Source organism: Xiphias gladius, chromosome 5, assembly GCF_016859285.1.
Source record: "Xiphias gladius isolate SHS-SW01 ecotype Sanya breed wild chromosome 5, ASM1685928v1, whole genome shotgun sequence".
Lineage (NCBI taxonomy): Eukaryota > Metazoa > Chordata > Actinopteri > Istiophoriformes > Xiphiidae > Xiphias > Xiphias gladius.
Window position 1 is genome coordinate 14,570,953 of NC_053404.1, and position 14,239 is coordinate 14,585,191.

At 39.0% G+C, this 14,239-nt stretch overlaps 1 protein-coding gene across 2 annotated transcripts in view; it reads left to right on the top strand.

Annotated features, from left to right (window-relative positions):
- Positions 1-13,888, top strand: part of plod2 (procollagen-lysine, 2-oxoglutarate 5-dioxygenase 2) — a 30,416-nt gene extending 16,528 nt beyond the window's left edge. The window contains exons 5-20 of one of the 2 annotated variants that reach the window (XM_040126518.1): positions 970-1,082; positions 1,189-1,252; positions 1,594-1,691; positions 2,596-2,697; positions 4,761-4,886; positions 5,006-5,127; positions 5,835-5,939; positions 6,834-6,959; positions 7,829-7,970; positions 8,790-8,852; positions 10,199-10,312; positions 10,616-10,681; positions 10,890-10,994; positions 12,167-12,313; positions 12,551-12,676; positions 12,891-13,888. In XM_040126518.1, coding sequence (XP_039982452.1) covers positions 970-1,082; positions 1,189-1,252; positions 1,594-1,691; positions 2,596-2,697; positions 4,761-4,886; positions 5,006-5,127; positions 5,835-5,939; positions 6,834-6,959; positions 7,829-7,970; positions 8,790-8,852; positions 10,199-10,312; positions 10,616-10,681; positions 10,890-10,994; positions 12,167-12,313; positions 12,551-12,676; positions 12,891-13,046 — 1,775 coding nt within the window. In that variant the 3' untranslated portion in view covers positions 13,047-13,888. The remainder of the gene's footprint in view (positions 1-969; positions 1,083-1,188; positions 1,253-1,593; positions 1,692-2,595; positions 2,698-4,760; positions 4,887-5,005; positions 5,128-5,834; positions 5,940-6,833; positions 6,960-7,828; positions 7,971-8,789; positions 8,853-10,198; positions 10,313-10,615; positions 10,682-10,889; positions 10,995-12,166; positions 12,314-12,550; positions 12,677-12,890) is intronic. The other variant, XM_040126517.1, reaches the window with a different exon arrangement.
- Positions 13,889-14,239: the final 351 nt, after the last annotated feature.

Sequence of the window (14,239 nt, forward strand, 5' to 3'; positions counted from 1 at the left end):
ATTTATTGTCATTGACATGACATGTGGATTTGTCTTGGCCCTCCGAATGTGCCACAGTTTGTATAAAATTTTAGGTTTTGTTTGTGTTCCTACGGATACCAGCCAAGTGATCATTGGGGAATGTTTTAGAGCATCTGGACTCACACTACCGTGTCACAGAGAGCAAATTGTTTTGGAGATTGAATCAAGATATAGTAGGGTTGTGTTTGTGTGTGACTGTGTGTGTTTATTTACGAAGAACAACCTAATGGCTGAATCTAATGAGCTGTGCAAAGCAGTACATTTTTCCAAAAGCACTGGGCATTTTCCTGGATCTGTTGTTTTTACAGCCATCATTTTTTGGATTAGCTACTGAATTGCATAAAATGTCATGATTTCCTTTTAACTTTTTCTTGCTCCTGCCATTTAGATTATGTCATGTCTAGCCATCGACTTGTTTAGAGAGTCTGAGGCTTTTCTTTTTTAAATTATTGGATGCTAAATGGTGCACAGCAGCAACATAGCCGAACCCTACAATCTGTTACTGTCCTCAGTGTCTTTGAGCAAGAGAAGGAAAACGAGGAGTCTGCCATGTGAATGTACATTTAAAGGGGGTGTGAGATACTAGCACAAACTGTTCCAGAAGCTCAGCTAGTGAGTTGTGAGACAGTTATAACTTATAAATTACAGCTTTCTTATTGTCCATTACAGCACTCCTTTCTATCTACAGACTGTGGGAAGAGAAAGTCCCTGCCCATTTCTGATGTGCTTGGCATTACTGCCAAAGATTAAACTTAGTGTAAGGCGTTCAGACTTCCTAGAGTGAAGTCTTTAGACCATGGAGCCAGCAGATACAGTATAATTTTCACATATATAATACATATAATTGTCTCATATACAACAGTCTGCCAGTTGTATATGACCTTGTAAACATCTCTTACCCTATACTTTACTGCTAGATATGTGTTTCACACAGTTTACTATTTCCAGGTATAATTGGCTACGCCCCATACATAAACAGAATAGTTTCACAATGGAACCTCCATGACAATGATGATGACCAGCTCTTCTACACTAAAATATACGTGGATCCTTTACAAAGAGTAAGTATCTTGTGTCGACGCCAACACTTCATCTGAAAATATAACCCTGGAAAACATACTGTGTCTTGGATGGCTTAGCAACTCTCTCTCTTTTCATGTCTTTTAGCAAACTCTCAATATGACTTTGGACCACAAGTGCCAGATTTTCCAGAACCTGAATGGGGCAGTTGGTGAGAAATCACAGAAAATAAATTCCATAATCTAATTTCCTGCTGATCTGTATATCATTTATCGAATATTTTAAACACAGTTATTTAAAACCCCAGTTTTCTACTGGCACTTGGAAGTGAAAAAAATGAAAATTTGGGCATTAAATAACTTTTGCTGTACTAATTTAAATCAACATTGTGCTGTTTTGCTCCCACACTCCTCTGAAAGATTGCCTATTTTCAGAGCAACTGTAATCTTGGCAACCTACCCTGCAAGTTAGAAACCCTCGCAGCTCTTGCCCATGTGGAAAGTCAATTTCCATAACCTGGCCTTAAATGTCTTGTGTTCCTCTTTTTGGCAGATGAAGTGCTTCTTAAGTTTGGAACAGACCGAGTAAGAGTTAGAAACACAGTGTATGACTCTCTGCCAGTGGTTGTCCATGGCAACGGAAACACCAAAGTGAGTAAGAAATTCTGCCCTTCAACGTAATATAGTAGTCTACTTATGGCACAGCATAGATACTTCAAAGTTAATTGTGCCCAAGATAGCTTGGGGTTAAATTATTGATTAATCATTCTTTTCCATTTGCTGGTGAATTTCAGTTTGCCTATGACTTTTAGATCTTTATCCAACTAACATTCATCTCCAAAGCTTGGATTTCAGTGTAATAAATCCCACATACTCAGGAAATAAACATACTGTTCACGTTATGCTGACCAGACCCTGGTGATGGTGAGGCATTCTTCCCAGATGCCTCACCATCTGGAGAGGAAGCTCTAAATGGTAGATTACAGAATCTGTGTCCTAGCAGTGGTTTCCACCAATGGAGCTGCCTAGCTGGATCTCTGGCCATACGTTTATTATTATTATTATTTCCAGTCTACCCATCAAGTTCAATCTGATAACAAATATTTGGTCACTATGTTAATATCTGCGATAAGAGATTTGTAAACAGTAGCGCACTGGAAATTATATGTTCCCAGAAAATTTTGAACTTTCATGCACACTAAATACAGAGCAGCTATGATTGTGATCGCAATATGTTTACATTTATGAAGAGAACTACAAAGAAAATTAATAATTACACTAGATTGTCAAGTCTCAATTTCAGTAGAAGAGACACTTGTGGCCACAACTGTGGCCTTTAGTCTTACTTGAAAGTGATTCCACCCGGTCATCCCATGTTCCCACAGTAAATCTGAATATCCAAAGTCCTATTCTACGGTAGGATATTCTAAACACATCATGTAAATATTTTAAGTGAGCTCTGCTGGAACATAGAAAAGACTTGGGGTTTTTGCTTATGCTGATATTTATCTTCTGTAAACGGTCATTTACCTGGTCTGAATTCTTTCCTTTACAGATGTACTTGAACTACTTAGCCAACTATGTCCCCAATGCATGGAACTATGAACATGGATGTAGCCACTGTGATGATGATGTTGTGGACTTGTCTCAGTTAAAAGTAAGTTTTTCAAATTAAGCCAATTTACTTCTATTTGCTGTTCTCTTTAGTCCATTTTTAAATTGCTGCTACTGAAAAAATGTCTTTAGCCTCCTCCCTGTACACATAGGAAAGGATGAAACATTACCTGGTTTTCTAGCATGAGCAATCCATCTAGCAGTGACTGTCTAAGAAATACGAGTTAGCCCCATTTCAACAGATAAGCAAGGCTGTTGGTGCTGCACACACTGCCTTTCCAACAATAACAAGTTATGCGTCCGTTGGTCCTTTTGGACCCTTTTAAAAGAGCACAAGTGTCGGGGAAACTACTGGGGGAAGAGGAAGCACTGCATTGCTGTGGAGCAGGATATGGCTTCTGGGATTTTCAGAAGGGCTCATTTAAAGGGGTGTCACTTTCGACCAGCCTTTAGTTGGTTTCTCAGTATGGGTTTTACCCACAATAGTAAGTTATAGTGGTTACGCTCAAAATTTGTCAGAGTTCAGCCAAGACCTACATATAGACAGCAGGATTGGCAGGAACTAGGAAATGTCTCCGGCTGTGTGGTTCTGTCTGTCAAGAATGTAGCCCAACTTTACGTCTCCCTTTGTGAGCAGAATACTGAAGCATACACAAGATCCCAGTCAATATATTCTGTAATCCTTTTTTTTATCTTCTTTGTTTATTCAAATAAGTTTGGTATAAACCTGTTCCAAAGTGCAACAAAACGTGTCCTTGCAATTAAATAACATCAGTGTTTTCACACAGCACAAATAAAACTATCTATCACAATATGTAATACTGAGACATGCATCATTTAAAATTTACTGTAATCCCATTTGCTCCATACATAAATGTGCTTTAATAGTTTAACTAGACTTGTTTCAGTACAAACTCAGCTACATGAAAGGCATCTCTGTGAAAGCTGCTCTCAGTGACCTTCCGCACTGAATGCAGAAAAATATTGCTTCTCAGTAATAGGCAAGTTAGTGAGGGCATTTTGTTCCACTGTGCCACTCTTTCTTTGGGATAGAGACTTTTGGAAGATCAGGTCATGTTGAAACACTGGCCATACTGCCTTTCTTGTGGGGTAAACCAGATCGCTGGCAGACCTACTTGGTTCTTTGTGTACTTTGGTTTTAGGATTGAGCCTTCAAAGACATTGTGTTACACCACCAGAACCAATACTGTGACAGCCAGACCACTACACTGCCGACTGTAGTTTTGTCTGTTGTGTTTAAATGAAAATCTACGTGTTACTTCTGTTGGCTTTACTAAAAACTTCAGTTATTTAGTGTAGCATTCACTGCCCCTTTTGCCACTCATTTCCCTTTACTGCGTGTCCACTGTCTTTCTGTAACAATTTAAGTTCCAATTGCCTGGATGCATGAGTTCTTGTGCCTGAAACACACTCATTGTGGAACTTGAAAATTATACGGTTCGGCCTGGATATTTTTTTGGTCCCTGGTCCTGACCTTTGCTATGAACTGGTGAAGAGGATCAGAAGTCCAGACTGAGCTTTGTGGGCTGAGGCTGAGTGTCATGGGAAAATGTTTCCTCCTCTCTTCTTTATGTCTCTTGCTTGATCTGTCTTTATGTCGTTTTTGCCACAACTGTCTGAGCAATCATTTTGTACATGGACTATTCTCTGCAAAGACTTTCACGTGGCAATCTGGGTTAGAAGTTAAAGGTCCTGTAAAGCAGTATAATTACATGTTAGTTTTTAATGTGCTTACCTAGTGGGAGTTTATTAGATCAGTAACATCAGCTGTCCTGGTCTATACAAGCAAGAGATGTTGAATCATTTTTTGCACAGATCACGCTAATTATAAATGTAAACAGTTTAAATCATTTTTTAAAAATGGAACACAGAACACTGCAGAGAACAATACCAAGGGTAACATCAGTTAATTAAGAGCAAGTAAGTGACACTAAAGCAAAAAGACTGCTTTTATGGACATCATCTGTAGCCACTTCACTGTTTGTTTATGTCTGACTTGAAATTTCCATGGTTTATGTTAACAGTGATCCATTACTAAGACCACTTGTATGAAAAAGTACTAATTTGTCTCTCCTATCTAAACAGGATTATCCAAATGTGCTGGTTGGAGTGTTCATTGAGCAGCCAACTCCATTTCTTCCTGAATTCTTCCAGTGGCTGCTGACCCTGGATTATCCCAAAGATAAACTCAAACTTTTTGTCCACAACAATGTGAGTGTACACAGCTGCCGCTGTTCTTTGTTTTTTGTTTTTTTTATTTTTCTAAATCTTTGTCATATATGACTCTTTATATGTTGCTCCTAGTACATTAACACTGGCTCTGTCCTCAGGAGGTTTACCACGAAAAGCACATCCAGAAGTTCTGGGAAGAGAACAGGAATGTGTTCAACAGTTTCAAGGTTGTTGGACCAGAAGAAAATTTGAGCCAAGGAGAGGCCAGGAACATGGGCATGTATGGGTGCCTCTTCTCTAAATCTGACATCTCTCAGAACCTGTGGTTTGAAGAACAAAAATTGATGAAACCATATTATGGCATGGTTTGGCCCAGATTAATAATAGCCTTAAGGAAAAGCTGCCTGCCAAATTATATATTTTAGAAAGCAGTCATCTCATTTTGCAGAACAAAGCATAACAATTTAACAATGTTAATGTAGAGTCTCCTAGATGTTTATTTCAAAATAAATGTTTTATGCATAAATGTACTCCAGACTTTTGATAACATATTCTGCCTTGGCTGGACTGTAGAGAAGTGCGGATGTGATTTAATAGATGGCAGCCCCACAGTTGCAGTTTACTCCTATGTGGACCTTCCGGTCATTGTTCATTGTTGAGTAACAGTCTGGTGTTACAGCGATAATTCAGTCTGTGTGGCCTCATCACAAGGATCCTATCAAAAGCACAGCATGTCTAAAAGCATTGGTCAGGACATCCCTATAATGAAGAGGTCCATGGTTTCTTTGCAGTCTCTAATCTTCCTAAAATCTCATTATCCACTGGAGGCTTAAAGACAGTCAGTGAGAGTCTGACTCTGTAATTGAAAATTACATCTTATACTTGGGAACTGATAAATTTGAACTTGTGACCGTGATTGACTCTAATCAGCTCTGGACACAATAATCACTACTTTCTCTGCTATGTCTGTGTGTTTGATTTCATTAGGGATCTTTGTCGTAAGGAAGCCACATGCGACTACTACTTCAGCATAGATTCTGATGTCATGCTCACCAACAGACAGACACTGAAGCTACTCATTGAGCAGAACAGGTAATCACACTAACACAAATAGAAGCCACGCTGGAACCCATTCAACAAACCTCCTTGGTAGCTGTTGTGATCAGTGAACCATTGAATTTATCCCCAACTGGCAAAACCACAGGAACATTACAGGAAGTTTAAAAATAAGCCACTCTGGCTTCCCGTTTTCGCCTGACCACATGGAAACAGTAAAAAAGACTGTTGCACTAACCCCGAAATGCCACTTTGCATTATACAAAAAACAAACATGCAAACCCTTTTTTTCCCTTCTTTAGCTCATGATTGCGAGGAAAGCTTCCGATAAACTAGATGTCATTTTGGCTGTAGCATGGTACTGTGACTTTTTGGAGCCATGAAAAGCAAACGCATTAGAATTCTCTACTGGCATAGAATCTGTAGGAGAAAAATGCCAATCTATCTTAACCAAGACAACTTAGCATTAGTTTACTGTAGTGCACCTGTTTGTATCCATATCAACCAACACTGTGGCTAAATTATTTTAAGTCTGCCCAGTTTTTTCATATAATGGAAAAAAAACCCCAGTTTGGGTTTGTAAGGCTAAAAGAAACAGCAGTCAAAGAATCCTGTGTTACTGTATTTCATTAAAATTCAAAGAAATAGACCCTAAAAAGCCTGCTGCAGCAAGTCCTTGTACTTGCTTGAGTCCTATCCAGCATGATTTACAGGTCTGGTTCGCATTACACACTTCTGTCACACTTCTGATCTATTACTGACTTGGCGGTGATCATATCTTTCCAGTGAGAGGCTGATCTCCTCGATGCAGCATGCTGGTTTTTAAGAGACCCAGTGCATTAAATGGTTGGCTGTCTGTGAGATGTCACTGAGTCTTATCTGCTTTGACAGAATTACCATCTCTCCACTCTGTCTCCTTTTTCCCTACAGAAAAATAATTGGTCCCCTTGTCACTCGACACGGCAAGCTGTGGTCCAACTTCTGGGGAGCCTTGAGTCTGGATGGTTATTATGCTCGCTCTGAAGATTATGTCGACATTGTGCAGAGAAAACGCGTGTAAGTCACAAGTCCATGTAGGGTACACACAGCTATGGCTTTCCATTTTTATGGCTCACACCCCTGCATGCCAGCATTGGACCTCTCAGAGTGTTTATGACTGTAAATAAATCTTGTCCTGTTGTGCTGAAACAGCTGATACCCATGTTTAGCCATAAACAACAAGACACATAAGATGCCTTTACTATGAGTTACATCCTATAATGCACACATTAAGATTCATTTAAGCCACAGTCAGACCTGAGCATTGATTTAGAACTGAGCATTAAAGCCTGAGGTGTAAAAAAAAAAAGGCATAGTCAAATTCCCTTCTCCTCTCTGACAGACTCACTCTTTATGTGTTTGAAAATAGGTTGAAATAGAGCCCAGATGGCACAGAGGAGTAAACATTCACCCACTACAGTGGAAACTCAGGTTTAATCACCTTTGAACCTGCAGGGAGGAAAATAGTGAGGGATCAGGTCCTTGTTGCAGCACTAGCAACTCCTACAGTACTGATTAATTAAGGTGCCTGTGTGGAGGAGGCCAGCAGTGGGGGTTAGCGGTGACAGAGATTGAAGTGTAACAGAACTATTCAACCCAGATTTGGGGGGGGGGGGGCACACAAATCTTTCCAATTTGGTTGCTTTAAATTTGTAATCCAATAGACAAAAACAGGTTGAATGAATAACATCTTTTCCTTCATGGTCATGGTGCTTTATTTTACAATATAGTTCTCCAACACACTCCCTAACAACTCCTACATCCCAAATGTAGTCATGGATGGCATGAGTATTACAATAAAAACTGTCCCCGGGCATGTCAAGAATGCAGATTTTAACAGTTACTGCAAAATGAGCACTTCCTTTCTCTGTGTCTTGTTTTTCTAGGGGTGTATGGAACATTCCTTACATGGCACATGTATACCTTGTCAAGGGCAGTGTCTTGAGGAATGAACTGAAAGAGAGGAACTACTTTGTTCTAGAGAAACTGGACCCAGATATGGCTCTCTGTAGAAATGCCAGAGAACTGGTAAGAAGGCCCAGCCTCCATCTTTAGGGATTGATGTCTCAGTATTGTAAACTCATGGGAATATACTGTATTTTAGTTATGTAGTCCTTAAAATATGAATGTTATCTCTTCAGTATAAACATGTCTGCATAAGGACATAGCCACTTTAAGGGACATTTATACTAGAAAATTAAAGTCTGAACTTACATACAGAAGAGATTCAGCACTGCAAGTTTAAAAATGCAATGAATCTTAACCCTGACAAAAGTCAACAGCTCAGCTGAAAACAAAGATGAAAGCTTGGCAAGTATAAGCGGGTTGAAATGTCTTTGTCTGTCATCAAGGCATGATTCTTCTTTGTTCATAGTTGCTCTATGGTGCGTTAAGGTTCCTTGCTCCACTTATATCCCACCATCCTTCATTTTCTCCTGCTCTCATTGTCATATAACCACAGATGATGCAACTAATGTCAATACCCGGCTGGCTAGCTGACAAAGCTGTCTTGTCTGTTATGTGTTTTTTTTTTTTACCTTTTAAACTTGTAAAATGTTTATCCAGCTAAAGCTTAATGCCACTGACATGATACCTGTGCTTAACTCTAAAAAACTACCCTGCCTGATCCAAACTCTTTTGATTGCTTAGCCTTTTACACAGCATGCATTCCTTCCGTGTTAACCCACGAAAACATCAGCTTCTTGCTCCTTTTCATGCAGGCTAATTTCCTCTCCTCCTGAGTTGCTCTGTATATGACATATATATATTTCAACTGTCACCCTGTCTCTTATTCTGAAACACTGATTTATGTTATCCTATTTACATGATGCTTCTCCTTTATTTTAGACCAGTCACAGAGAAAAAGACTCCCCTTCTCCGGAATCATTCCATATGCTCAGGCCCCCAAAGGTTTCCATTTGTTTTAATTATTCTGCTTTGTGAAACATCCATTTCCAATGGGTTAGTTCTGAGAAGCCATTCCGAGCTTTGGCTCAATTCATAGGTAGAGTCTTTTTCAGTTGCAAAAGACTTGTACCTGAATTGATTGAGGATTGTGTGGCCCTTCTGAGTTAAATTCTGTACATTTGTAGGTTATTAATAAAGTTTAAAATTGAAACTTCATGTTTCATACGCTTTATTCTCCATTGGAAATTTTATGAACATCATCAGTAATTACTTCAGATTGGGCAGATATATATTTACAGAAAATGTTTTAATATTGAGTCGCTGTCTAAATTGCTGCCTTTGTCCTTACATAAGAAATTAGGATGACTGGCAGCTCTTTGGAAATTGATGTTGACCTTTTGCTTGTGATGAGTTTTGGTCTAAAAGCAGACTTGTTTAAGCTAGAGAGAGAAAGACCTGTATTCTGTCCTGTTTTTATTATCACTCCCCAAGAGGAGATCAAGGAGGAGAAAGAAGATTGGAGAGTCAGTCCACATGCAAGTCCACTGTCCTGATGCTTTACCCCAAACAGCCAAACCTCACAGCAAACACATGTAACCAGCTGTTCCATCTAAACACACTGACTGATCTCAGACTAGGCTCCAAAAATCACTCTTTTCACTTATGTAAACCATTTGGTCTAAATCTCAGCTTTCAAAAGATGATTTTGTATATTAGCAATTTTGGAAAGTTACACCAGGAAATTGCAAAACCATTCCCAATTCGTCATTTTTTGTCATATACAAAGCCTAGTCTGACAGTGAGTCCAAATCCTCCCCTACACAGCACCCTCCCCATGCTTCACTGTAGACGGAATATCATTCCTGGATTTGCTTCGTTCCAAGCTGCCCAGCACCCCTCTAATTCCTGTTCTCCCACTCAACTCACCTCACTGCCCCACCCTGTCCTATTCCCAGCCCACCAATACCCTGCAGCCCGCCACCCCCAACCCATAAATAATCTTAGATTATTTATATGGCACCTGTGTCTGCTTTGGTTCTAAGTGATTTCAGTGTGTTAAAACAGACTGAAATCAGATTTCATTTAAATTTTTGTGCAAATGAAGCTTTTTAGTAGTTTGCCCCGAGTACATTTTTTTCCCGATTTGATGCCAGTGCTAACCATTGATGAGTGTTCAGGTCATAAACATTTACCATAATTATACCCTACAGTGGGTTTATGTACTGTAGATCTGCATGTATTATGGTTATGTAGATATGGATCTGTTATAGACGCTGCCATGGAGACTGAGATTTTTTTGCCTCTCTAACTTCTGTGAAAATGACTGAACTTTATCCTGTTTGGTGTAGGGAATCTTCATGTACATAACAAACCGTCACGACTTCGGGAGGCTCATTTCCACAGCCAATTATAACATTTCTCATTACAACAATGACTTGTGGCAGATATTTGAAAACCCTGTGGTAAGTCATTATGATTTCTCAATATTCTTCAACCACAAAAAAAGGCATTTTTCTGAATAGCTGAGATAAACAGCAGCTACCCGTAAAGGTTGTTAGCCATAATGTAAGGATTACAGATGTTTGATGGTATTGAAATAAAGACTTCAGTGTGCTATGACTCCTAACTGATAAGGCTTTGTGGTTTACTATTGCATTTGGCACACTAAGACGTGCCCTGTAGGAGAGAGGATTAGCTCTGAGGTATGCAGGTAAGCAAACAGTCCAAAAAAATGGCCACTAATCCAAAATTCTTTCTCCTTGCAGGACTGGAAAGAGAAGTACATTCACCAAAACTACACTCAAATTTTCACTGAGAACTACTTGGAGGAGGTTTGTATTTTTTTATGTGTATCTTCAACTGTTAAAGATATAGATATAGACAGAGAGATAGTGAAAGAGAATGAAGTAATGTCACGCAGAAATCCCAACATCTGCTTTTAACATACAGTATCTGGGTATCATATTACCGTCATCGCAGCTCAAAGTGAAGGTCTGACTCACGTCTATTCTCAGTAGTCTGTATATGTGTGTATTGCAGCCTTGTCCAGATGTTTTCTGGTTCCCAGTGTTCTCAGAGAAGGCCTGTGATGAAATAGTTGAGGAGATGGAGCACTATGGTTCATGGTCTGGAGGCAAACATGAGGTCAGTACTGTTAGCTCAGGTTACCTGAACACAGAGCTGTAGTCAACACCCTGCAGGCACACATGTACTTTTTTTCCCTGTGGTTATGTTCACACATCTTTGCAAGGGCAGGAATTCTGCCAGAGCTAAAGATCTCCTCTTCCAAGGCACTGATTTTGTCTGAATAACAGTTAAGTTAGGCTAAGAGTGTGCCATGATAGCAGTTCTGTGAGGCTATGCTTAGGCACAGCAGTGCTTTTAGCTAAAAGCCAATGTTGGCATTCTAACACTCAGACAATAACAATGCTAAAATGCTTTAGTAGATATAATGTTTACCATGTTCACCAACTTAGTTTAGTGTATAAGCATGCTACCATTTGCTAACACCCCCAGCATGGATTAAAAAATCTAAAGGGATTCAGTTAATAAAGCCGCAAGTCCTCAATTTTTTTCATTTTCAAATTGTTGTCTATTTTCTCTCAATCAAGTAATTATTTTTAGCACTAAATAACACCTACCAAAATAATATAACAATAGGTTGCCCCTCCGTTATACATTTCCAGCAATGTGTACACACATTCAGCACAACTTGAGACACGAGGGCTCATTTTCTAACCTTCAGAAGAAGACCTTTGTTGTAATTTATTCACCGTGCATAGAAAACTTTTGCAACTTTTAAGGTGCCTGAGTTAGATATTTATCATAGTAAAGATAACCCCCTTAATGTGTAATTGTGATTGGATGTTTTGTTGCGTGTGTGTTGTAATTAATCACAGCACTTGCACAGATATGCTTAAAAGTGTTACCATCATGTCCAGGTCCACCATTTAAATATATGAAATAAAATGTTACAATGTTCTTGTTTATGTTTATGGTGTTCAGTCATGTGGCCTCTTTTATGTACTTTGAAACTGGTAATTATTGAGCCTAAAAGTTTACCTGGGAGACTAAATGTGTGCAGATACTTTGAGTAACTGTTTGTGAATCGCTGGGGTGAATGAGTCATTAAGCCTGATGCAGGCAGACAACAGTGAAGCCAGCGGTTTTGAGGACACACATGCACACACAGACACGTTGTGATCATCATCATCAACACTTTGAGAACTCCGATCAAACATGTAGGGGATGGTGGGTTATTTGTTCCGTCGTTAATCACAATGCAGTGTGCTTTATTTTTCTCTCCCTTTTCTCAGGACAAGCGGATCGCTGGAGGCTATGAGACCGTGCCAACGGACGACATCCATATGAAGCAAATCGGGTTCGATAAAGAGTGGCTACACTTCATCCGAGAGTTCATATCGCCTGTCACTTTAAAAGTTTTCTCTGGCTACTACACCAAGGTTAGTGTGACCTCATGAGGAAATAAAGGAAAAAAGTGAACCCCACCTCTATTTGCCTAAAAGTTGAAACTGCAGGGTTAAAAAGTTACTCATTTCTTGGGACCTGTTTTTACATGTAGTTGACATTCTTGGATGACGTGAGCTTCAGCAGTGGCTGAAAGATTTTCAGTTGGATGATATTTTGAAAGATAAACTCACTGTCATCTAACTTGATATATTTCTGTGCCTTCATCGCAGGCTTACGCCTTAATGAACTTTGTGGTAAAATACACCCCTGAGAGGCAAGCGTACTTGAGGCCCCACCATGACTCCTCCACCTTCACCATCAACATCGCCCTCAATAACAAAGACATAGACTTTCAGGTAAGGAGGAGGAGGGGGTGTTATGGGGGATGAGTCACGACGATATCAGAGTGGAAGGTCAGCTGGATGTCATCAAATTTGATTCAATCTTAACTTTCCCTTCCTCCCTAATATTCTTGTTAACCCTGGGACTTATTTTACAATTATCTATTGATTTTTTAAAAATTTTAACCATCTACAACCACTTTCTGTTACTTTCTCATCTCCTTTTTAGGGTGGAGGCTGCCGTTTCCATAGGTATAACTGCTCCATAGAATCACCAAGGAAAGGCTGGAGCTTTATGCACCCAGGACGACTGACTCATCTCCACGAAGGCCTACCCACCACCAACGGCACGCGCTATATCGCAGTGTCCTTCATCGACCCTTGAACTAACTCATTATTCTGTAATTTAGTCTTTTTATCTTGCTTTTCTTTTTTCCGTTATGTTTGTTTTATTTTGTCATTTGATGTTTTTTGCCCCAGATGTTTTGCTGATGCAATTCTTTTTTAAAGCAAATAGCTTTAAAAGAATAAATAATTGCATTAAACAAATCTCTGTCAAACAGAGTGTAGAGTGGAAAAGTGGAAAGGGAAGTGACAAAAGCAATTCACACTTTAGATACAGAAGTTCGGGGGGGAAAATGCTAGCAGGGTATGGGGCTTTCATTCTCATTTAAACCATTTAGGTTAAGATGCAAAACCAAGATCCTAGCAGGAATTATTGGTACTGTAGCTTGTCATGATTTTCACAATACTGATACTGTCATGGTAACCACGATCAACACACACTGGGGGCTATGCTCACAGTTAGTTGTACCATGCTAGAGTGCAGATAGCTGTTGTCTATCTATTTGTGTTTCAGGTAAAATGTTGCCGAATGCATTTATACTGTAAAAACTCATCATTGCTTCAGAAAAGAATACTGGTGCTCATCAACATTTAATGTTTCTGCATTAAAAATTTAAATCATTATTTGGTGGGGTATGAGTTAAGGTGTTTTCCACCCTAAAAAAGTCCAGATAACATTAGTGATTTTAATTAAAGTTTGATTTGTGCCCAGTTAAAAATAAATCTGTTTTTGTAATTTTGCACACCAGAAAAAAAAGAGAACTGAATTCAATATGAATTCTTTTTTAAGGAAGTTCAATATTCTTTTTTACTTGAAAGGATTCTTTTTTTTTTTTTTTTTTTTTCAGAAATTGGCAACATTCATTTCATTTCCTGAAAACGTTTTTCTGCAAAAAAAAATTCTGAGAGATGTGTGTGAATGGATTTTGGGACTCAGCAAATTAAGTTGTTTAAGTTATTGTTAAAATTTAATAAAAGTCTTTATAAAAAATGAAAGGTTTCTTTTCTATGATTATTATCCGCATCATTAAAACATCAGTGATTTTGCATTTAAAGCACAAAATAGTCATACTCCTTTTTCTGCAACTTCAGATCCTCAACTCAAAAGCAAGAAGTTTGGCTTTCTGTTTAGATTCTGGAAGTAATCACTCACCACTGCAGACACTCTTTCATTGTGCGTCATCACTGTTATCTTTTCATCTTCCAAGCCTGTCGAGTTTTTGAACACGTCAC